General features: G+C 55.0%; 2 protein-coding genes across 2 annotated transcripts in view; one reads left to right on the forward strand and one right to left on the reverse strand.

The window, feature by feature from the left end:
- Window positions 1-22,601, forward strand: part of LOC101945709 (uncharacterized) — a 449,899-nt gene that overhangs the window by 125,916 nt on the left and 301,382 nt on the right. The gene's annotated exons all lie outside the window — the stretch shown is intronic.
- Window positions 1,337-10,280, reverse strand: LOC101944168 (uncharacterized). The gene is made up of 4 exons (XM_005311860.4): window positions 9,686-10,280; window positions 3,957-4,113; window positions 3,307-3,428; window positions 1,337-2,830 (listed from the first exon to the last, which is right to left on the reverse strand). Exons 2-4 carry the CDS (start codon window positions 3,966-3,968, stop codon window positions 2,236-2,238), a joined length of 729 nt encoding a protein of 242 aa, XP_005311917.1. The 5' UTR covers window positions 3,969-4,113; window positions 9,686-10,280; the 3' UTR covers window positions 1,337-2,235.

Below are 22,601 nucleotides of genomic sequence, written 5' to 3' on the forward strand. Positions count from 1 at the left end.
GACGGGGGTGAATTCACCATCCCCAGCGCCAGACGCAGAGACGGAGGGTTCTACAACTGCTGATCTCGCTCCAGGTCGGAGCCACCCAACTGGTCAGATCCCCGTGATTCTGTGGAGATCATTGTAGCAGATTTGGGGCCCAGCTTGGCATCCCCGGTCCCAGCCCCACACCCAGCCAGACCCACAGAGGGTCTCCATGCTGATGGGATTCTCAGAGCCAGGCTCTGCCCTGAGCTCTGGGCCCAGCAGAGGGTCACCCGGCCGGGAAGCAGGGATGGAGTCACTGGGGGGTTCCCAGCTGCTGGAGATTCAGGGCTGAGGGAGGGGGGATCTCTGCCCCCAGGGGACCTTGTGGTGTCACTTAACCTGCCTATGTCTCCATTTTCCCTTGTATGAACGGGGGATAATCAGCCTCCCTGCACCTTGTGTCTGGTTAGAGAGTCAGGGTTGGCTTTAGGCTCGCGGCCAGGGCCGACGAGAGAGGGGGGGGAAGCCGGTACAAATTACCAGGGCCCGGCAGTCTGGAAGGGGGCCCGGGGCCTGACTTCCCCAGCTCCCCCACCCCCCACCCTGGTCGGCCCTGTTTAGCCGGTACGCCCTTGCTGGGGGGCCTGAAAAAAAATTTCACCGGGGCCCGAACCCGCTCTTGGTGGCCCTGCTGGGGGCTTTTTCTCACCGTGTCTGTGCAGCATCCAGCACCTCTCACTCCCAGCTCCCTCTCCCCACGCTCTAACCACTAGACCCCAGTCCCATCCCAGAGCCAGAGATAGAACCCAGGAGTCCTGGCTCCCAGGCTGTGGGGTTCCATTAAGTAGATAGATGGGTACAGAGGGTACTTTGGATGTAGGTCCTCAGGCAGTGTTGGTCGTAGCTCCCAGGAATCTCTGGGATCTCGGAGAGGTTCCTCTGGCTGGGTTTTCTCCCAGGGGCCACATCTCTGGGACTATGTGGCGAGGACGAGGCGCAGGGACTGTGCCGGAGTCTGTCCCATGGCCTGTCTCCTTCTCATTACAGAGCTCAGCTACCCCAAACCATGCCAGGGTATTGCTTTGGGGTACAGAGTGTCACAACCTCCCATCCCTGGGGGATTGGGGCTGTCTGCTCAGGGGATCCCCGCCCAGGGAGCGGGGGATGGGGGTTCTAGGGATGGGGAGGGGAACTCGGGGGCTCTGGACCCAGTAAAACCCAAGCTGCCGCACAGGCTGCCAGCTGGGAGCCAGGCTCGATGAGGGGCTGCCTTGGGGACCCAGCACCTCCAGGGCACCATGTGAGACCCCCCCAATGTATGTATGGAAATGGGAGACCCGGACGCACAGACAGAGATGTGAGGCCCCAAGATGCTCAGAAGCTTTATTGGCGGCAATTGCAGAGCAGAGAATCAGCAAAAAGCGTCACCCGCAGAATGGAACAACCCCAAAGCAGCCCCCAGTGACAGAGCCCCACACTCCGAGATCCCCTTTGCCCCACCTTGGCTATGGGCCATGCCCAGGAATCCCCCCACCACCATCTGAGTAATGGGCTCCCCCTTCTGATCCAGCCCCAAGATACAGTCGCCAGGCGTAATGTGCCCTGCTCCCATCCACTGTCTCCCCCCCACAGGCTTGTGCAGGGATGGAGGTTGGGTTCTAGATCGAAGTTTCAGCTCACTGGGTGAATTTGGATTCTAGACTGCAGCTCCGAGACCACCCAGGGATGGGGGTCATGTTCTCGATTGGAGCTTGACGCACTGTGGGGGAATGAAGGTTTAGAATGGAGCTTGAGGTGCACTAGGGGGTGGCAATTCTGGATTGGAGCACACCTGGGGAGAAGGACGGGCTTCTAGATCACAGATTGGAGCACACCCAGGGATGGAGTTCTAGGCTGGACCACAACCGAAGATGGGAATGGGGTACTGAATTGGAGCACACACAGCAATGGGGCTCTAGATTGCAGATTTTAGCACATCCATGCATGGGGTTCTAGATGGGAACACACTCTGGAAGGAGTTCTAGGTTGGCACGTACTGGGAAATCACATTCTAAATCGACACATGCCTGGGAACGGGGTTCTAGATTGGAGCACACCTGTGGATTAGGGTTCTAGATTGGAACAGAGGTCAGAATGGGGTTCTGGATTGCAGCCTGGTGCCCGGTTGGGACATGTTTCTATTACACTCAGCGATCCAAAAGCGCATGGGCAGCGAGGGAGGCCAGTGGCACAAAGAGTCGCACGTGGTTCCTGGCTCTGCTCCACCATCTACTTCTTCCCAGCCAGGCAGGGGTTGTTTCGGGGGTCCACCGGAGCACAGTCCTGGCAGCCGTTGTTGTCGCAGCGCAGCAGGGGCACATCGCGCAGCCGGTGCCAGGCGTCCAGCAGGTCCTTCCGGGTCACTTCAGGCTTCATGTCATAGTCGAAGATCTTCTGGAACACAAAGGCCTTGTAGTTGTTGTTGATGGCCGAGAAGGCAGCGCTGGTCATCTGCACGATGTTGGAGCGCCCGTTCTCGCGCAGACACTTGGTGGAGCAGGGCGAATTGAAGGTGAATAAGATCAGGCAGCTGTTCTGGCCATAGGTCCTGGCCGTGAGCTGGGCCACAAGGCTGTTTGGGCCGGAGAGCAGACGCCACTCGCTGTGCTCCGTGTATTTCCCTTTCGGTTTATTCACTTCCTTTGGCCGGGCAGCCACAATGTTCCCGTTGGGCAGGTTGTACAGGGCACCGAACGAGTCAATCTTCTTTCTCATGTCTGCTAGCTGGGCCATGGGCAGATAGGTGGCCACATCCTGGGGGTTGCTGCAGGTGCCATGGGGCAGCGTGACAGCGAAAGCATATTGCTTGTTAACTCCGCCGTTACTGAAAGAGGGCAGGACACAGAGGGGTCAGGGGGCACCAGCTCCTGCGACTGAGCCAGGAGATGCCAAGTAAAAGGGAGAAAAAGGGGAATAGGCCCTGAAAAACCATCCCAGCTCTGGGCTCCACCTACCCCTGCAGCCCCAGAATCACCCCTCTGAGCTATGGGCTCCATCTCCCCCTGCACCCCCAGAATCACCCCTAGAATCAAGACAGTGCATAATCTAATGCAGGGCTCAGTGCATCCCTGGCATGCTGGGTGCTCTCTGCCCTCGTTTAGGTGTCTCTAGTGCCTGGCACAACAGCAGCCCCTGGCTCTCAGGTGGGATCTGGGCAGAGCCGGGCTCAGTTGGGCCCCCCGACCTTGCTGGGCATCCCTACAAGCCGGTGGGATCCAACCAGGGCCATTCTCTGCTGCTCTTCGCAGATGGGTACAGGGGCAGGGAAGGACAGAGACAAACCCCAGGCCGGTCACTCACTTATGAACATGATCCACGATTTTTTTGAGCGCAGCCGGGTCGATGCTCCCGGCGGTCTCTGGCCCGAAGCAGAGGAGAAGGGGCAGCAGCAGGAGTCCAGCCCTGGGCATCCGTCCCGGCACCTGCACAGGACCCTGCAGTGTCAGCGCCCCTGAGCCCTGGGCACAACCGAGAGCCCCCCCGACCCACATCCCCTAGCCCCTGATGTGCTACTGACAGGAGAGGGGGCAGGGGACCCCCCGTGGGGCTCCATAGGTCAGCAGGCCGTGGGGCACAGGGGGGAGTCATCAGGGTTTCCATGGGCAGGAGGAGGTGGGGGGAGGGAGGATTCCCCAGGGGCTTCATGCGGCAGGGAAGGTGGGGATCAGAGGAGACTCCCCTGGGGCTCTATGGGGCAGGGGTGTTGGAGGAAGGGGGGGCTCACCTGGGGGTCCATGGGGAAGGGGTAGCTAGAGGCCAGAGGGGGAACTCCCCTGAGGCTCCATGGGGCAGGGGTAGGTGGGGAGCAGAGGGGACTCCCCTGAGCGCCATGGGGCAGGGAAGGTGGGAGGCAGGGGGCTGAGACTCCATGGGGTAGGGGTAATTTGGGGACAGGTGGGGACTCCCTTGGGCTCCATGGGGCAGAGGTGTTGGGGAGAAGGGGGGCTCACCTGGGGCTCCATGGTGGGTGGTGAAGGGTCCGTGTCTCTGCTGACAGATGCTCACACTCACTCCTGGTGCAACAGGCTCCCAGCCCTGCTCGGTGTGGCCCCTGGCAGACTGGGAGGGGCTCTAGGGTTGGGGGCTGCTGGCCACAGACACCAGGATCTAGGGGCAGGGAACAGGGTGAGGAGCTGAACAGGGGCTCTAAGAACTTCCTCCTGCTCCCGGCCGGAAAGCGGCGCCGGGCGGGTGAGTCACTGCTCAGATCAAAGCTTGACAAGTTACCTCCCTGGGCTGGCACATCCCACACACCCTGAGGAAACTTTATGGGGCCTCTGCAGTTAGCGCCCAGATAAATACTCATCCCCATCAAGGAAATGTGGGGCCAGACCCCCAGCTGGTGTAAAGCAAGATCACTGCCTTGCAGTCAATGGTCCCTGGTCCCCAGCTGATTCAATTGGCCCAGCACTATTGGAGAGGGAATTTTGGTAATAGGTGTAGGTGTGCCTCAGTTTCCCTCTTTGCTTTACATTGCTCTACACGGAGTATAAACAGTTCTTAGGGCAGAGTGAGAGACCCGGGGTGTCAGGTGACGCCGCTGTCTGGGATGGAACCAATGGGTCAGTAAAGGCCTGGCAGAAACTGACCCAGATCAATGAAGAAGCTGGAAAGACAACAGGCTAGCAACCAACAAGCAAGAGGAAGGGGATTTTCCCACCTCTCTGCAGGGAAGCCGGGCAAAAGCCCCAGCTGGAGAACCGAGGGGAAAGGTGCCAGCTGGCTGGGGGAAGAACCGGTCTTTGCAGAGAGAGAAAAAGAGAGAGACACTCACACACACACACACCCACACCAGGAACTCAGAGCAAAGGGATGGAGACAGAGCCACAGTGGTTTCCAGGGTCGCATGGTTCAAGGCAGCATCAGCCAGGCAGAACGCTCTTATCTCTGCCTCTGGCAGCCTGAACAGTGATTACACAGGTTGTGTACGGGGGGTGACGTGCCCCAATCACAGATAACAGGTTCTTTTCCTAGGCGGCTGCTTGCCTCTGCTTGCGAAGGAAGCAGGTGCCTGGGGAGGCCAATAGAAAGGGGCGGCACGTCCATCCGTCATTGGGGCGGCTCGTCCAGGTCTTCGGCGGCAATTCGGCAGCGGGTCCTTCACTCCCCTTCTTCTTCGGCAGCAGCTCAATCGGGTTTTTCTTTTTTTTATTTCTTCGCCACTTGGGGCGGCAAAAAAGCTGGAGCCGGCCCCGTTTATAGTTAACTGAGAAGCTGGTGAAACACATCCAGAAACGGTATTTAATACAGACAATATCCTGGGCAAGGATGAATACACAGAAGGGTTAGAATAAGCACAGTAAAGTAGGTTCTGGCATGGCTCATACTTCCAGTCCTGCATTACGCATACTTACAACTTACAGAGCCCGCTGGAAGCAGAGATGAGGGGGAAGAGAGCGGTGCCAACCAGAAGGGAGGTCCTGATTCCGTTTACACTGTCTCTAGGATCCGACAAAGCCAAAGAAATGGGAAGTGGGAAGAGGCTTTTATACCCTTTCTTGTGTTGACAGCACGGCCATGAACCGTATTTGATCTTTAACCCTGATTATAATAAGGTCAACAGCTGGCTTGATCCATATGAGGCTTTTGGGAAGTCCACAATATTAAGCATTAATATTCATGATTTGCATCACTTATTAGTTCCTGTATGTAAATGTGGTCTAAGGGATTAGCCATTGCATGGCAACCTAATTGCTAAAGGCCCACCTTGCAGAATCCTGTGGTGCACTGGAGCAGTTCATGGTTGTCTGTTGGTAGCTCAGGAGAGTGCAAAATATCTGACCTGGGGCAGGTCATCTCCTTAGATCTAAAGTATTCAGCCTTCAGCATAACTGCCCCCACTAGGCCTTGTGCTAACACGACAGGTCATTAATCCTAGCAAGTTTAAGAATCGTTTCCTTAAATCAGCCCCCGCGCCAGGAACCCGTTGTGCTTGGCGCTGTACATTAGGCTCTAGAACAGGGGTGGGCAAACTTTTTGACTTGAGGGCTATGAATGCTCACAAAATTGGGGTTCGGGTGCGGGAGGGGGTTAGGGCTCTGGCTGGGGGTGTGGGCTCTGGGGTGGGGCCAGAAATGAGGAGTTCAGGGTGTGGGAGTGGGCTCCGGGCTGGGGCAGGGGTGCAGGAGGGGGTCAGGGGTGCAGGCTCCAGGCAGTGCTTACCTCAAGCAGCTCCTGGAAGCAGCGGCAGGTCCCCCCTCCAGCTCCTATGTGGAGGTGCGGCCAGGCAGCTCTGCGCACTGCCCCGTCCGCAGCCACTGCCCCTGCAGCTCCCAGCCAATGGGAGCTGCAGGGGTGGCGCTTGGGGCGGGAGCAGCACACAGAGCTCCCTGACTGCCCCTCAGTGTAGGAGCTGGAGCGGGGACTTGCCACTGCTTCCGGGAGCCTCGGCATGCACTCGCAGATTGGCATCCAACCCCGCTCCCCAGCAGGCGCTTGGAATGTGTCTAGCACTAAGGGACAACGGAACTGTGTAGGCTGAGAGGGGAGAGCTAGCGCTGCCCATGGCCATTGGGGTTGTGGGACCGGCTCCCGGCAGGCACAGACCAAGTTTCCTTGCGCTAAGGTCAACTGCTAGCAACATGCCCCACAACCTTGGGTAGCATCACAGGCCTTTTAGCTCTTTAAATTCTTCCTCCCAGCTCCTAGTTGTTTTCAGTTTGGTGAAATTGGCCCTGTATTCTTTGCACATCACAGATGTGATCAAGTCATGCTCATTTGTACCTCAGCGACCAGCCATGTTTTGTTCTGTGATCAAATCCTCCTGACATGTCAAGAGAAGGTCTAATATCTAGAGGTGTCCCAGGTTGGAGCTAGAAAATGGTCACCTATAATGAGGCGTTGAAGGATTAGCTTTGTGTCAGTAAATGGCGATTTCACTAACCCGAGGGGGGGGTAGATAAAAAAAACATTTCCATCGACATTAATCAAAATTTAGATGGGCAACGTAAGCAAAATGCTGCTTGAGATCTTCTTAAAGCCAAAAAAATCCAGCAATCTAGACTTTTGAAGTAAGCTTGCTATAGAACGGTAAGAACGATTAGAGAGACAAGATGGGTGATGTAATATCTTTTACTGGACCAACTGCTGGTGAGAGAGATGAGCTTTCGAGCCACACAGAGCTCTTCTTCAGGTCTGGGAAAGGTGCTCCCAGCTCCACAATAAAAAGACATGACCTCAGCAACCTTGTCTCTCTGACATCCTGGGACTGACATGGCCACAACTACCCCGCATGCAGGAACTATTAGGAATGGGATCAAAAATATCATGCTACTATGTAAATCCATGGTACACTCACACCTTGAATTCTGTGTCCAGTTCCGGTCACCTCTTCTGAAAAAGGATGTAGGGGAACTGGACTAGGTTCAGAGAAGGGCAACAAAGATGATCAAGGGTCTGGAACAGCTTCCATATGAGTTGAGACAAAAAAGATTAGGACTGTTCAGCTTAGAAAAGAGACGACTAAGGGGGGAATAGGATAGAGATCTATCAAATTATGAATGGTGTGGGAAAAGTGACTAGAGAAGTGTTATTTATCCTCTCCCACAATACAAAATCCAGGAGACACCCAGTAAAATTAATAGGCCGCAGGTTTAATACAGACAAGAGGAAGTACTTTTTCACTCAGTGAACAATTAACCTGTGGAACTCATTGCCACTGTATGTGGTGCTGGCCAAAAGTACAACTGGGTTGAAAAAAGAATGAGAGAAGTTCCTGGAGGATAGGTCCAGCAATGGCCATTAGCCATTATGGGCATGGACACATCCCTAAACCTCTGACTGCTAGAAGCTGGGAATGGAAGATGGGGTGGAGCACTCCATAATTACCCTGTTCTGTACACTCTCCCTGAAGTTCTGGTACAGGCCCCTGTCAGAAGACAGGACACTGGGCTAGATGGACTATTGGTCCCACCCAGTATGGCCGCACTTATATTCTTACAAATAGACTAGCGAATGAATAGTAAAGCATGAGTTGTTGATTGAAAGATATTTACTTTGTACATTTTGACATGTGATGTTGACAACTTGTGTTTTAAAGTGTTAACTTTTTGAATCTTAGCATGTATTGATGTTAAATAATTGTCTGACTCTCCCCCTCTCCCGCATAATTTCCTGCAATTCTGAACATTCAAACAAATAAAAATCTAAAACTAGTTTAAAATAAACATGGATATCTGTCAAAACTGTAACAAAAAAAAATCAAATGGTTTGGGGAGGGAGGGGGGCATCTCTAGCCAACCCCAATAGTAGCCCGTCTTGCGTGTTACCTTTTAGGACATTGAGACGTAAGCATTTAAGATCATTTGCTTCCGAGTTGCCAGTGACTCAGAAACAAGTAATGCCATTTTTGACATTCCTTCCCCCTTTGTGCTCCTGATCCTTCCTCAATAGGTTATAACAACTGATTTTTAACATGCCAGTGGCGGGAATCCTCTCACCAGGTTTCAGTATCCCGCTGCCGAGGTGCAGAATTTCCTGCTTATTTCTGGGTCTGTCCCTTGTTACTTTAGAGCAGTCGATGAGTCAGTTGCTTCGGCACACCCCATAGAGCCACCTCTCCCCTGCCCTGTTTTTCCTGAAAGGCTGTATGGTTTGTGACCAGGGAAATGGCATCCGATTAACTGAGACAGAATCTGATTTGGTTTTAGGCTGTTTGAAACCTTGGATTGTTTTCAATTAAACATTCATTTAACTCAAACGCCCGAGACACAGTAGGGAGAAAAGATGTCTTTGTTGAAGGTTATTTGTAAAGCTCTAACCTGCACATCCCCCGGCCCTTGCTCCTTGGCTGAAGGGCTAAGAAAATATCTGCTTCCGTAGCTCTTCCAAGGGAGGCTTCAAGAAAAGCAAAGAAGAAAAGACCCAATAAGCCGGATATTCGTAAAACAAAACCAAGCTGTGAAATGGTCGCGCTCTCTGTAACCTAAGCCCTCCTGCAGGGTGGAGAGTCCAGCAGCCATTCTGCGGGCATTGCTCCAGGCACAGGAACACACACACACACAGATCTCATTCATGGAGACTCAGCTTTGGGTCTTGTTTAGTTTATCCTTTCTTTTCCTGCAAAGCACAGTGCTTCACCAAGCCATATTCCAGCGGAGACCAAGGAATATCAGGACAGCACAGAACTTGGAAGAACTGTGACGGGTTGGGTCACAGAAACCCCCTTGTGACTGCCACCTGATGTACTGGGACTACCTCTGAGCCCATTTTCCCTGGCAGCTTGGGACTTCAGTAACTTGACTTGTTGAGCCAGACACGCTAGCCAGCTGCAAACACAGACCCAGGCCTGAATCACGTTCCACGCAAGCTGCAGGCTTAACTGAAAACAGCTTAAGAAGTGCTCCTGTCTCCAGCACTCAGATACCCTGCTGCCAATGGGGTCCAAACCCCAAATAAATTCATTTTACTCTGTATAAAGCGTATACAGGGTAAACTCACAAATTGTTCGCCCTCTATAACACTGATAGAGAAATATGAACAGCTGTTTGCTCCCTGAGATATTAATACTTGCTCTGGGTTAATTAATAAGTAAAAAGTGATTTTATTAAATATAAAAAGTAGGATTTAAGTGGTTCCAAGTAATAACAGACAGAACAAAGTAAATTACCAAGCAAAATAAAACAAAAATATGCAAGTCTAAGCCTAATACAATAGGAAACTAAATGCAGGTAAATCTCACCCTCAGAGATGTTCCAATAAGCTTCTTTGAAAGACTAGACTCCTTCCTAGTCTGAGTCCAGCAATCACTCACACCACCATAGTTACTGTCCTTTGTTCCAGTTTCTTTCAGGCATCTCTTTGGGGTGGAGAGGTTATCTTCTGAGCCAGCTGAAGACAAAATGGAGGGGTTTCCAGGGGCTTATATAGATTTTCTCTTGTGGGTGGAAACCCCTCTCTTCTCCTGTGTAAAATCCCCTCAACAAGATGAAGTTTTGCAGTCACCTGGGCAAGTCACATGTCTATGAATGATTCAGCTTTTTGCAGGCTAAAGCCATTGTTTACATGTTAGTTTGAACATTCCCAGGAAAGCTCAGCTGTGGCATCTTCCAAGGTCCATTGTTAGTTAAATACTCCCAATTACTTGAATAACCCCTTTACATTATATTGACCAAATCTGTCTTATGTGCTTCCTACAGCAAACACTTTAAATACAAGCATACAACGCTCATAACTTCAGATATAAAAATGACACATGCATACAAAGAGGATGAATATTTTCAGTAGATCATAACCTTTGCAGAGATATGTTACATGGCATATCTAGCATAAAACATATTCCAGTTATGTCATAGTTACACTCATAAGCATATTTCTATAAAGCATTATGGGGTGCAACATCACAAGCACCATCTAGGACCTCAGGAGGCCTGTAAATTTATTAGCGTCCAGTATCTGGGGCCTAGCCCCATCCGCGCACACAGCAGGCGCACGTTTTTTTCTAGCTTTATCTTGGAGATCCATAGAGTTTAAGGCTAAAAGGAACCATCTCATAGGCGCTGACTCCGTGGGTGCTCCGGGGCTGGAGCACCCACAGGGAAAAATTGGTGGGTGCAGCTCCCCACCCCGCCACCCCGCCCCAGCTCACCTCTGCCTCCGCCTCCTCTCCTGAGCACGCCGCTGGGTCCTGCTTCTCCCCCCTCCCTCCCAGTGCTTGTGCCGCGAAACAGCTGTTTCATTCAGCAAGCCTGGGTGGGAGAGGGGAGAAGGGGGAATGTGGCGCGCTTGGGGGAGGAGGCAGGGCTGGGGCGGGGATTTGGGGAGGGATCCTATACGGGCAGGGAGGGGCGGAGTTGGGGCGGAGCCGGAGGCAGCCACGAGCACCCACCAGCGCCGACAAAAGTTGGCGCCTGTGAACTATCAGCCCATCCAGTCTGACCTTCTATATAGCACAGGGCAATTCCCCTGTGTTCAGCCCGAACTTGTGTTTGACTAAAGATAGAGACTCCACCACCGCCCTCGGGAGTTTGCTGCGATGGTCAATCACCTGTTAAAAAATTCTTCCTAAGTCGAATTTGTCCGGCTTCAGCTTCCAGCCATTGGTCCTTGTTTTGCTTTTCTCTGCTAGCTTCAAGAGCCCGTTAGCCCCTGGGATTTTCCACCGTGCTCATGGCCCCTCTTGAGCTTTCTGATCAGCGACGCTGAGTGAGCCCTGTAAATCCGATGGGACTTGAGTACCTTTGAGGATTGGCACCTCACAGTCTTTGTAACAGGACGGCTGCTACCTGAGTACCTCCTCTCGGAAGGCTCCCCCTGTTTTTCCTCTCTTCAGGGCCCTTTCAAACCCCCAGAGACTTTCCCTGGTTAACGATACCCCAGCCGGGGGCTGGTTTAATATCGGGACCAGCTTATAACAACCCAGAGTCCCAAGCTCAATCCATTCCAACGAGACAAAAAGTCCACACTTAGCTCTGGCGTCTGCTTCTTCCATCCCAGTCTGATCTCCCAGCCAGTCCGCCCAGCTCTCCCTCGCTGGGGCCCTGACCTCCCATCCCAGACGTGGTCAGGGGCTTCCTACTCCCCGGTGCCTTCTGCTCACAGGGTTTCATGTCCACCAGCTCCTTGATGTCATGGTCCTGTCGTAGCGTCTTCTCCTCCCTGCGGGGTCCCCCAACGTCCCTGCGTCTCCCTGGGCTTCCCTGCTTATTGCATCCCCGTTCTCCATTTTATCGGGCATTGCCTGATTCCCCTGCAGCAGGGCTCATGCCACAGTGAGGGCTGGCTTAGTCTCAGCCTCATTGACGGGACTGGCTGCATCGGGCCAGGAATCAGGGTCCCCCTGCTATGCTAAGCGTCCTGCCCCACAGGCACCATTTCTCCTCCCTGTCAAGTGCACCGGCCTGCATGCTGAAGATCCCCATGGGCAGGCAGGTGCATGCTCCATGGGGAGGGAAGGGCAGTCTTGCATAGTGACGCCCATGGGGGCTGAACCGGGAACCTCCAGAGCCTGGGCTTTGGGTGCTTGGCGAAAGGACCTAGTGCATTAACTCGCTGGCTTGTAAACCGCTGGGCATGCTCCGGCCCTTGCAGAAGCCGCATTTTGTACCTGGCATCATGGGTGGGTGGGTCTGAGCCCTTCTGGTGAGGGTCAGAACCTGGGCTCTTCCCATCACCCTGAGTGTCTCCTATTCCCCTAGTCCTCGATCTCCTCCCACGCCAGCGTCCTGTTGTCCCTTTCCCACTTTCCCCAACCCCCCAGGGGTTCTGCGTCCCCCACCCCCTTCACACCTCACCGGGACCTGCCAGGTCTCGCTGTTATCTTTGCAGCTCTGTCTCTCACTTAATTCTTCTTTTCTCACAGCTGGTCGGGGGAAGGGGGGTTGGACTTCCTCCCCTTCTGTCTTGGTGGGTAGCAGCTGGCCTTGGCCTGGAGTTCTCTTATCTTCAGACTGAGCTTGTTAATTGCAGTGTTGAGTTAACCTGTTCTCTGCTCTTTTCTTTTTCTTCTCCCTCCCCCCCCCCCCGCTTTTGGCCTTTTGTACTTCTGTAAAGGAATCTTCCATTCCCCACTCACACGCCTTTGACCCGCCCCAAAATGCTTTGCGATGCTTGCAACAGCGTTAGCCACATACAATGCTGATCTGACTTCCCCCGGGACAGGGCCGGCTTTAGCAAGAGCGGGGCCCGATTCCTGGGGCCGGGGCTTGCTGCAAGCCCCGCCCCCAGGAATCGAGCCACGCCGCGCCGCGGGGGGGAGAGACCCGAGCCGTGCCGCGGGGGAGACGGGGAGAGACCCGAGCCGCAGGGGGGACGCGGGGGGGAGACCCGAGCCGCGCCGCGGGGGGAGACCCGAGCCGCGCCGCGGGGGCCGCGCCGCGGGGACCGGGCCGGAGCCGACCCAAGCCGCGGGGACCGGGCCGGGCCAGAGCCGCTGGGGCCTGCGGGAACGGGCCGCGCCTCCCCGGAGCCCTTCTCGCGCCCCCACCCCAGCTTATCTTGTGCTGCTGGCCCGCCCCTGCTTCTTTTCAGACTTCCCGCGAATCTCTGATTCGCGGGAAGCAGGGGAGAGGGCGGGGCGTTCAGGGGAGGGGCCGGGGAAGTGAGCTGGGGGCGGGGTGGACAGCTGCAGCGTGGGGCCCTCTTGGCGCGGGGCCCAATTCAGCCGAATCGGCTGAATCGGCCTAAAGCCGGCCCTGCCCGGGGACTCCACTGGGGTGTGACACTCTTCCCACTCCTGCTCTGCTCCTGCCCGCCTCTTCACGGACTGCTCCTGTTCCAGGAAGAGAAGCCTGCTGGGGCGGCTGGGACATGGCATAGCTGGCGCTGCCCAGTGCCGGGGGGAGGGGAGCTCTTGGCACTGGGGCCGCGCTGCCCAGTGCTCCAGGGCAGGGAGGAGGGGGGACTGTGAGCCACTCGCCACTCCAGTGCTGGGGGTGGGTCCACGTACCTCCCGCCCGCCTGCCCCGTGCTCTGGGGCTGGGGGCCACGTGCCCGCCCAATGCTCTGAGGAGTGGGGGGAGGGCCATGCACAGCCCTCCTGCCCAGTGCTCCAGGGCTGGGGACTGCATGCCATCCTGTGCTCTAGGGGAACGGGGGGAAAGGGCCACACGCGTGCCCAGTGCTCTGGAAGCCAGAGCTGGGCTGTGGTAAGAGCCACCCAGGGAGCCCTGGACCATCCTCCTGCCCTTGGGGGCAGGGACACGGCTGGGAGCTGCTCTTGGGCCCTCTGGTCCTCCAACCCAGGGCAGCTAGCGGGTCTGGGGCTCCCTAGAGCACCCCGGACATCCTGGGTGGCTCTTACCATAGCTTCTGACCTGGCCAAGGGGCAGAGCCTCAGGGGAGCAAGGGGTGGGGCCTCGGGGAGGAGAGGCAGAGCAAGGGTGGAGCCACAGTTCCAGCACCGGTGGCCCCCACTTCTACACAGGCTCTGGCGCTCCTGCCCACGACCCGGATGTTCTAGGTGCTGTACAAACACAGAACAAGGAGATGGTCCCTGCCCTGAAGAGCTGACAATCTGAGTCTAAGCCGAGACACCAGGTGGAGACAGGCAGACGGGAGGGACAGGGAGACAACATTGGTCCGTGTGGCGGGCAGAGGTCTCAGCTCATCAGCCCCCTACCCGGTGTTGAATTGTTTGTAGACACGGCGGCAAAGGGGAATTTTAGGGTGGGGTTGGGTGTCGGATGACAAGGCGGGTTTGTGGGGGGTCACGGGGAGCTCCCCCCCAAGTGTGATGGGCAGCAGGGAGACAGCACCGCAGGGCTCGTTTGAAAATGTGCCAGGGGGGCGATGCAGGCTGGGATCTCAGGCCGGCTGGAGGCGGGAGCCGACGTCTCGACAGCGAATGAGAGAGGGTCGGTTGGGTGGGGATAGGCCCTGAAGCGCCTTGGAAGTGAAGCCAAGCGACTGATGTTTGGTGCCTGGAGAAGTAGCAAGGGTGTAGTCCTAAGGATTAATTTGCTTGCCTGTATAGATCTATCTTTTCTTATCTTATAAGTTTAAGTATTTGATGTATTGTAATAGGTTTATAGACTTATATTAAAAATGTTTGGCTGTAATGCAAGAGACCTACAGGCAAAAAACCTGCATGTTAAGTTAAAGCAAAGTTAGCATATCTATATTGGGCCCTTTTACCCAGAAAGTAGAATTCACCTTTATCTCGTTTATCCTATACCCAAATAGTACCTATGCCTCTGTCTAAGACCTTTACCTAGACCAATAGACCATGGAGAAGACATAGGGGCTTTTTCAAAGTTGTACCCACAGACTTAACAAGTACACCACAAGTGCGCACGTACCTGTCATCCATACGCACTTACATATTAGCCTATGGGATAAGTGTACCCTAACAGTTCTGTGGGGGAGGAATGAAATGAAATGTGGGCATAGGAGGAAGGATTTCCGGCATGTATTCCTTATAAAAGAGGTGATCTATGATGCTATTGCACTCTTCTTCACTCCTCTTCACTATCTTCATCTTCAGCTACGTATTGATACTATCTATCTGCAACGGCTATTAACCAGTAATAGGCCCTGCTTATTTTCTTTTCAAACTTTACGTTCAAAAGGGACTCGGCTAAGCTGGGTCTCCCTACACTTTATTTTCAGTGTGTGTATTAGATTATTTTAGTTAAGCTAGAGCGTAAATTCTGAAGTAGCTTTGACAGCTCTTCGCATTAGTTTCCTCTGCAAGAGGTGTGAAACCGGAACCACCAGAGGTGAGGTCCTGTATATTTCCAACACCAGGTTATCAAAACAAGGTGGTGAGTATTAACCAAAGTTTGCAGCACATAAGATTGCATTATCATGTGTATCTCTTGAATAACAGTGATACAATTGTAACTCCGTAATTCTAATTGTTTTACCATTTACTATTTCATTCATTTTAATAAAAAGTCTTTATGACAAGATCTGTCACACGCCCGAGGGTCCCTTATAAATTCTGTGCAGCCTGATTCGGGACACAAACTTTTATCTTCTGATCAAACAGACAGATTGGCGAGACTAAACCTATACTAATGAAATAATAATTAATTAAAAATGAATTAACATTAAATTAGATTAAGTTGATAAATTAAATCAACATTACTAACACACCCCAACTCAGGCTGCAAGGGGTGACCCGATCAAAGCGACTGGCCAGGAAGGTGATTGTGGCTGCAGTGAAGAGACGAGGAGGGACGGAGGGCTGACAGTGCAGGTTCATAGACTATGAGGCCAGAAGGGACCTTTGCGGAGTGGGGGGGCTGCTCCCCACCGGCTTGGGGGGGGGTGTTGTGGAGACCAGCCCCATGGCTCTGCAGGGCCAGTGCGGATCTGACGGTGGTGGGTGTGCTGAGACCCCCGCCCATCGTGCTGCCTAGCACGGTCTCCTTGTTGTCCCCCGGCTGTTTGTCTGTCTATAGCACCTATTCTTGTGTGTTCCACTTAGATTGGAACCTGCCTGGGGCAGGGGCTGTCATTTTTGGTTGGGGTTTGAACAGCGCCCAGCACAATAGGGTTCTGGAACAGGACAGGGGCTTCTAGCGCTACCATAATACCCCTAATAAATAATGTACAGCACCCAGCAAAATGGGGTGCTGGGCCATGAGTGGGGCTTCTAGCACTACCATAATACCCCTAATAACGTACAGCACCTAGCACACTGGGGTCCTGGCACAGTATAAGGGGTGCTGCGTGCTCCCCCCACCCTCAGTTCCTTCTTCCCAGACAACTCTGACAGGGTGGGATGTGGAATGGACATGAGCAACACACCTCGAAGAACACCAGTTACGGAAAAGGTAACTGTCTTTTCTTCTTCAAGCGATTGCTCAATGTGTATTCCACAATAGGTGATTCCAAGCTATATCTGTTGGAGGTGGGAAGGAGTTCACAAATTCTCGGGACGGAGCACACCCCTGGCAAACCTGGCGTCCTCCCTGGTCTGGGAGACGATCGCATAATGCAAGGTGAACGTATGAACTGAAGACCACGTGGCAGCCCTGCAAAAGTAGTGAATGGAGACATGGGCTAAAAGGGCAGCTGACAAGCCTTGTGCCCTAGTCGAGTGTGCCCTCAGGATGGACGGCAGAGGGATTCCCGCCAGGTGATAACAGGTACGGATGCACGAGGTGATCGAGTTGGAGAGTTGCTGAGTGGAGATCAGCCGACCCCTCATGTGCTTGGCCAAGGCGATGAACAGCTGCAAAGACTTCCTGAACGGCTTAGTCCTCTCCAGGTAAAAAGCCAGAGCACGTCTCACATCCAGCGTGTGGAGGTGGCGCTCCTCACTGAATGCATGGGGCGGAGGACCGGCAAGAAAATGTCCTGACCCAGGTGGTAGGCAGAGACCACCTTCGGGAGGAACAAAGGATGTGGGCGGAGCTGGACCTTATCCTTATGGAACACCATGTACGGGGGGGGGGGGGGGGGGGGGGGGGGGGGGGGGGCTGTCAGCTGGGGCAGCACCAAGTTCAGATCCCACTGCGGGACTGGAGGCCTAACATACGGGAAGAGACGATCCAATCCCTTGAGAAATTGGCCAGTAGCAGCATGGGAAAATACCATGTGCCCCTGCACCGGTGGGTGGAAGGCTGATATGGCCGCCAAGTACACCTTGATGGATGTCGGCACCAGGCCCTGGGCTCCAAGGTGAAGGAGGTAGTTCAAGGTGGGCTGGATCGGGGCAGCCCATGGGGGAAAACGCCCCGCTCAGCCGCCCATTGGGAAAACTGAGACCACTGTGCCAAATAGGCTCGGTGCACGGAGGGTCGCCTGCTTTCCAAGAGGACGTGCTGAACCCCTTCTGCACATGTCCTTTCCTCCCAGCCGAACCATTGAGCAGCCATGCCGGGAGGTGGAGAGCCACTAGGTTGGGCTGGAGGAGGCAGTCCTGGGAGAGCAGGTCCGGGCGGGACGGTAACGGCCATGGCGGGGCGACCGCCATGCTCGTGAGGGTCCCGTACCAATGCTGCCTGGGCCATGCCGGGGCAATCAGGAGGACCTGGGCCCTGGCCGTCTATCTTTTCCAGGACCTTGCCACTCAGCAGGAGTGGGGGGAAGGCATAGAGGAACCAGCCTGACCAGGACAGGAGGAAGGCCCCCCCTCCCCCCCCCGCAGCAGAACTGGGGACAGTGACTGTTCTGCCGAGTCACGAGCAGGTCCACCTGGGGAGTTCCCCACTCTTGGAAAAGTCTGTGCACCATCTCTGGGTGAAGAGACCACTCGGGCTGAGAGGAGAAGTCCCTGCTCAAGCGATCCGCCTGCGAGTTCCGGGCACCTGGTAGGCCTGTAGGCAAATGTTGTGGGCTATACAGGAAGTCCCACAGCTTGAGGGCTTCTAGGCAGAGGGTAGAAGATCAGGCCCTGCCTTGCTTGTTGATGTAAAACATCAAGGCCGTGTTGTTCGCAAGAACCCTGACCACCCTGCCCTCCAGGTGCGAGCAGAAGGCCAAGCATGCAGGCCGGACCACCCTGAGCTCCTTGATGTTTATGTGGAGGGGCAAATCCTGTGCAGACCACAGACCTTGGGTCTGAACGTCTCCCACATGGGCTCCCCACCCCAGGTCCAATGCGTCAGACACCAGTTCCATGGAGGGGGGCCTGCCTCTGACCAGGACCCCGCAGAACATGTTCCCCGGGGAGGACCACCATCATAGGGAGGCGATCACCGGTTTGGGCACAGTGAGGACCTTGTCCATCCTGTCTCTGGCCTGGGAGAACATCAAGGCCAACCAGAGCTCGAGGGGCCTCATCCTGAGGCTGGTGTGATGAACCACATATGTGCACGGCCACATGTGACCCAAGAGCTGGAGATACGCTTTGGCTGTTGTCTGTGGAAACCTTCTGACTGTGTCGATGAGCCCTTTCAGGGGTGGCGTCCAGGACCTCCCCGATAAGCGCTATACGTTGTACTGGGACTAATGTGGACTTGGTGTCTTTTACCAACAGACCCAGAGTAGGGCACATGAACAGAAGGAGCACCACGTGGTCCCACACCTGTGACCGGGAGCTGCCCTTGACCAGCCAGTCGTCCAGATAGAGGAAGATCTGGACCCCCACGGCGCCTGATGTAGGCCACCACCACAGACATACACTTTGTAAATACCCTGGGGGAAGTGGACAGGCCAAACGGGAGGACCGTAAACTGGTAGTGTTCCTGCCCAACCATGAAACGGAGGAAGCGTCTGTTCCCCTCAAATATATGGATGTGGAAATACGCGTCCTACAGATAGAGGGCGGCGTACCAGGCCCCGGGATCCAGGGAGACCATGCGGAACTTGAGCTTCACCATGTACCGGTTTAGGCCTCGCAGCTCCAGGGTGGGCCTACGCCCCCCCTTTCGCCTTCGGGATAAGGAAATAGCGGGAGTACTACCCCTTGCGTTTGAACTCCGCAGGCACCACTTCCAACACTCCTAGGCCAGGGAGCCGCCCCACCGCCTGCTCGAGCAGAGTCTCGTGAGAGTAGTCCCCCAGGAGGGATGGGGGCGGAGGGTGATTGGGCAGGGTAGAGGTAAACTGGAGGGTGTAGCTCTGAGAGATGGTGCTGAGGACCCATCGGTCCGAGGTCAGCCACGACCCCTCCAGGAGAAAAAAACAACCTCATGAGCACTGGTAGGTCGCCCCCGGGCGTCCTGTCAAAACTGCCGTTTCCCTGCCTATTTGCCCTTGGAGGACCCAGGCTGGGGGGCAGACCGTCTCTGTGGGGATTTTCTATAGTCCCGTGACTTTTTATAAGGGGGCTCATATTTAGAGTGGGTGGCCTGGGTGGGAGCCTGCTGCAGCTTAAACTTCGGTCTAGCCAGAGCCGGAACATAGAGGCCAAGAGTCTTAAGGGTAGTGCGGGAATCCTTCAGGCCGTGCAGTTTTATATCCGTCTGTTCCACAAACGGAGCCTTGTTGTCAAACGGGAGGTCCTGCAGGGACGTCTGCGCCTCGCTGGACAGCTCAGAGAGCAGGAGCCATGACACCCGTCTCATGGACACCGCTGAGGCCCTGGACCGCGCGGCCGTGTCTGCCGCATCCGACGCGGCCTGCAGGGTCGCCCGGCAGCCGCTGTGCCCGCCTCCACCAGCGCTTTGAACTCCTTCCTGTCCTGCTCCTGGAGGGAGTCCTCAAACTTGGGCAGAGAGCCCTGTAAACTGAACTCATACCGGCCCAGGAGAGTCTGAGGGTTCGCCAACTGTAACTGGAAGCTCGAGGACGAATTTTTCTCCCAAATAAATCCAGCCTCCTTGAATCTTTATTTTTCGGAGTAGGGGCAGTTTGGCCCTGCCATTCTCTGTTGTTGACCAACTCGACCATCAGGGAGTTAGGAGCAGGGTGGGTGTATAGGTATTGTGTTCCACTCTCTTAGAGATGAGGGCCAGTGAGGCTGGGGTTTGCCACAAGGCATTTGAAATTTTCACCACCCTGCCCAGTACCGAGGCAGACAAGACGTTAGAAAGGGCGTCCAAGGGCTCCTCCACCTCCTCTGCCTGAAGGTTGAGGTTTGATGCCACCCTTTTCAATAACTCCTGATGGGCTTTAGAGTCCTCCTGTGGGACGGAGGGGCCGTAATCACCTCATGAGGGAAGGGTGAGGAGGCAGGTGCGGTACTTTGCGTGTCCACCGGCACTGGACGATCCACCACCTGGTTGCTCTCCGGGCACGGTCCCGAAGATGCACGTTCCACAGACTCCTTCCTCAGAGGCCAGGAGGAGGCCGACAGCTGTTCCGAGGCTCCTGCTGCCGAGCGAGCCCCACTGGGGGCTGCGTCGGGGGCCACGGGGCCCAGTGCCACTACATCTGCTGTGGCACCGGCGGAGCAAGCTGTTTGGCCTGGCTGGCCTGACCCATCGATGGATGATTACGAAGGGAGGCCGGGCTGACGTACGACCTGCCGCTGTCCCTGGACTGGGAGGAGCGGAGGCCCCGGGAGCGATGCCGACCACGAGACCATGACCCCGACGTGGAAGAACAGTGCCGCCGGTAGCAGCTGCTCAGTGATTGTCTCCGGCAGGTGGATCCGTGGTGGCGACGCGCCGGCAATTGACACCTGTGGCTGCAGGAGCGGTGCCATGGCGGGGTCCTAGAGCGAGACGACGAACGGGAACGGCGTCGACGTTTGTATCGCGACTGGCTACAATAGCCCCTCTGAGACGAGGACCTTCAGCGGCGACTGGCTCGGTCTCGTCGGTGTCCGCTCCTCGAGGCGGAGTGATGCCTAGAGTCTATCAGACGGAACTCAGCCAGACAACATGGTGGGGATCCACGGCAACCTTCATGGGACGGTCGCTGAGCAGTGAACAGTGTCGGGAACTTTCCCTCGACCGTCACAGTCCCTCCGGTCACCAGTACCGAGCTGGGGGCAACTGCGGAGATCCCAGTGGCGGCTTGCCTCTGGACTGCAGGGCCAACATTGGCGGTGCTCCTGGTACTGGCATGGACATAACGTCCCTCTGGCATGGAGGGCATCCGGACAAGCCTGCTCAGAATGGGCCGGGCTACTCCGCTCGACCTGAGTCGGAGGCCTACAGGCAGATGGGGACCGAGGACTGCCTAACATGGGTCTAGTCTCTCCCCTCCAGTCTTGCTCCAGTGCCGCAGCGAAGGCCTCTTCTTAGCCTTCTTGGCGTGCCCCATGGACAGGGAGCAGTGCCGACTGGTAGATGGCACCGGGGGTTGCCGCTCACTGGCACCACGGTACCTGGTGCCAACTTGGAGCGGCGCGCCAGAGTTCGGCTCAACACCGACTTCATCAGGATGGCCCAGAGCCCAACATCTCTCTCGGTCTGAGGCTTGAACGACTTGCGAATCTCGCAGCGATCGCTGAGATGGGTTTCACCCAAACACCGTAAACAGTCCATGGGCGGATCACTCACTGGCATCGGTTGCCTACAAGTGTAACACAACTTAAAACCCAGGGCGCAGGGCATGCCCTGGCCCAGGCGCACCAACAAAACTAAACTAAACTACTAACGACAGGTACCATACACTGAACGAACAAGCGTTCTGGGGACGAGCTGGAGCAAAGCTGGAGCAGAGCAGTTCCGAAGCACCTTCACTGGCGGCAAGAAGGAACTGAGGGTGGGGGGAGTGCACAGCGCCCCTTATACCGCACCATGGAGGTGCCACTCCAGGGGTCGCTCCCCTACAGATACTGCTAGGGGGAAAACGGACACCAGTACATGTGGTGGGCACGTACAGCTAGTGTGGAACACACATGAGCGATCACTCGAAGAATAATAGGTCTTTGAAGATGCTAATCTCTCAACTTCCAGTGGATGCTGCAAATAAACTTTTGAGTTATGGCTGCAGGGTCATGTGATCACGTCACCTGGTACTGGAATCCATCTTGGAATACCAGTGCTTTTCCACTGATTGGTATGGGAACTAAGTTTGAAAGCAAAAGGTTCCCGCCCCATGCAAAATCTGTTTAAAGCTGGGGGGTGATATAATCAGGATAGTTCTTCACTGAATCCCCACCCAGGATGACTGGAAAAATCAGAAACAAAGAGAGAAAGAGCTGAGCCCAGGCTGGAAGGGTGTCTGGTCTGAGAAAGAAATACCTGGAGTTTTAAGCTGTAAGCAAAAGCAACTTGCTTCCAAGAATCTCTGCCGTCTGCCTAAAACAGTATTTAGGGTGAGAATTTGCTACTTGTATCAGTTTCTTTAGTACCTTATGCTTAGTCTGCATATTTTATTTGCTCAGTAATCTACTTGGATCTGTTTACTATCCCCTATAACAACATACAATCTAGAGCTTTTGTAGTTAAACTTGTTTTTGTTCTCTCTCAAACCAGGTTGTGGAATTTGTAACTAGGGGCAGGAAACTGCATCTCTTCCTCCACACTGAGGGAGCAAATTTCATGCACTTATGCTGTAATTCTCTGTGCAGCAGATGATACAATTTTGCGTGTACAGTCCAGGGGGGTGTGTGCACTAGCAATTGCTTAGCTGGGCTCTCCCACATAAAGCCAATCTCGGCATGTGTGTGAAACTGGAGCTGGGTGCGGCCCTACCTGTGTGTGTGCTGGAAGGGGGCTTGAGAGCCTGTCACAACAGCTGTGTAAAGGAATCCCAGGCTGGTGGGTCAGTCGAGCTCAGTGGTACCCCAGTTCTTAGTGACAACCGGGGGGGAACCCATCACAATGGTCTCCGAGGCTCAGAGAACCACACTGGATAAAAGAGGGAGT

Source organism: Chrysemys picta, chromosome 17 (assembly GCF_011386835.1).
Source record: "Chrysemys picta bellii isolate R12L10 chromosome 17, ASM1138683v2, whole genome shotgun sequence".
Lineage (NCBI taxonomy): Eukaryota > Metazoa > Chordata > Testudines > Emydidae > Chrysemys > Chrysemys picta.

Excerpts from the sequence above, each read along its gene's own strand:
- LOC101944168 (XM_005311860.4), bottom strand. Across the intron at positions 2,831-3,306 it reads ATCGTGGATCATGTTCATAA|TAACGGCGGAGTTAACAAGC; the intron begins GTGAGTGACCGG and ends GCCCTCTTTCAG.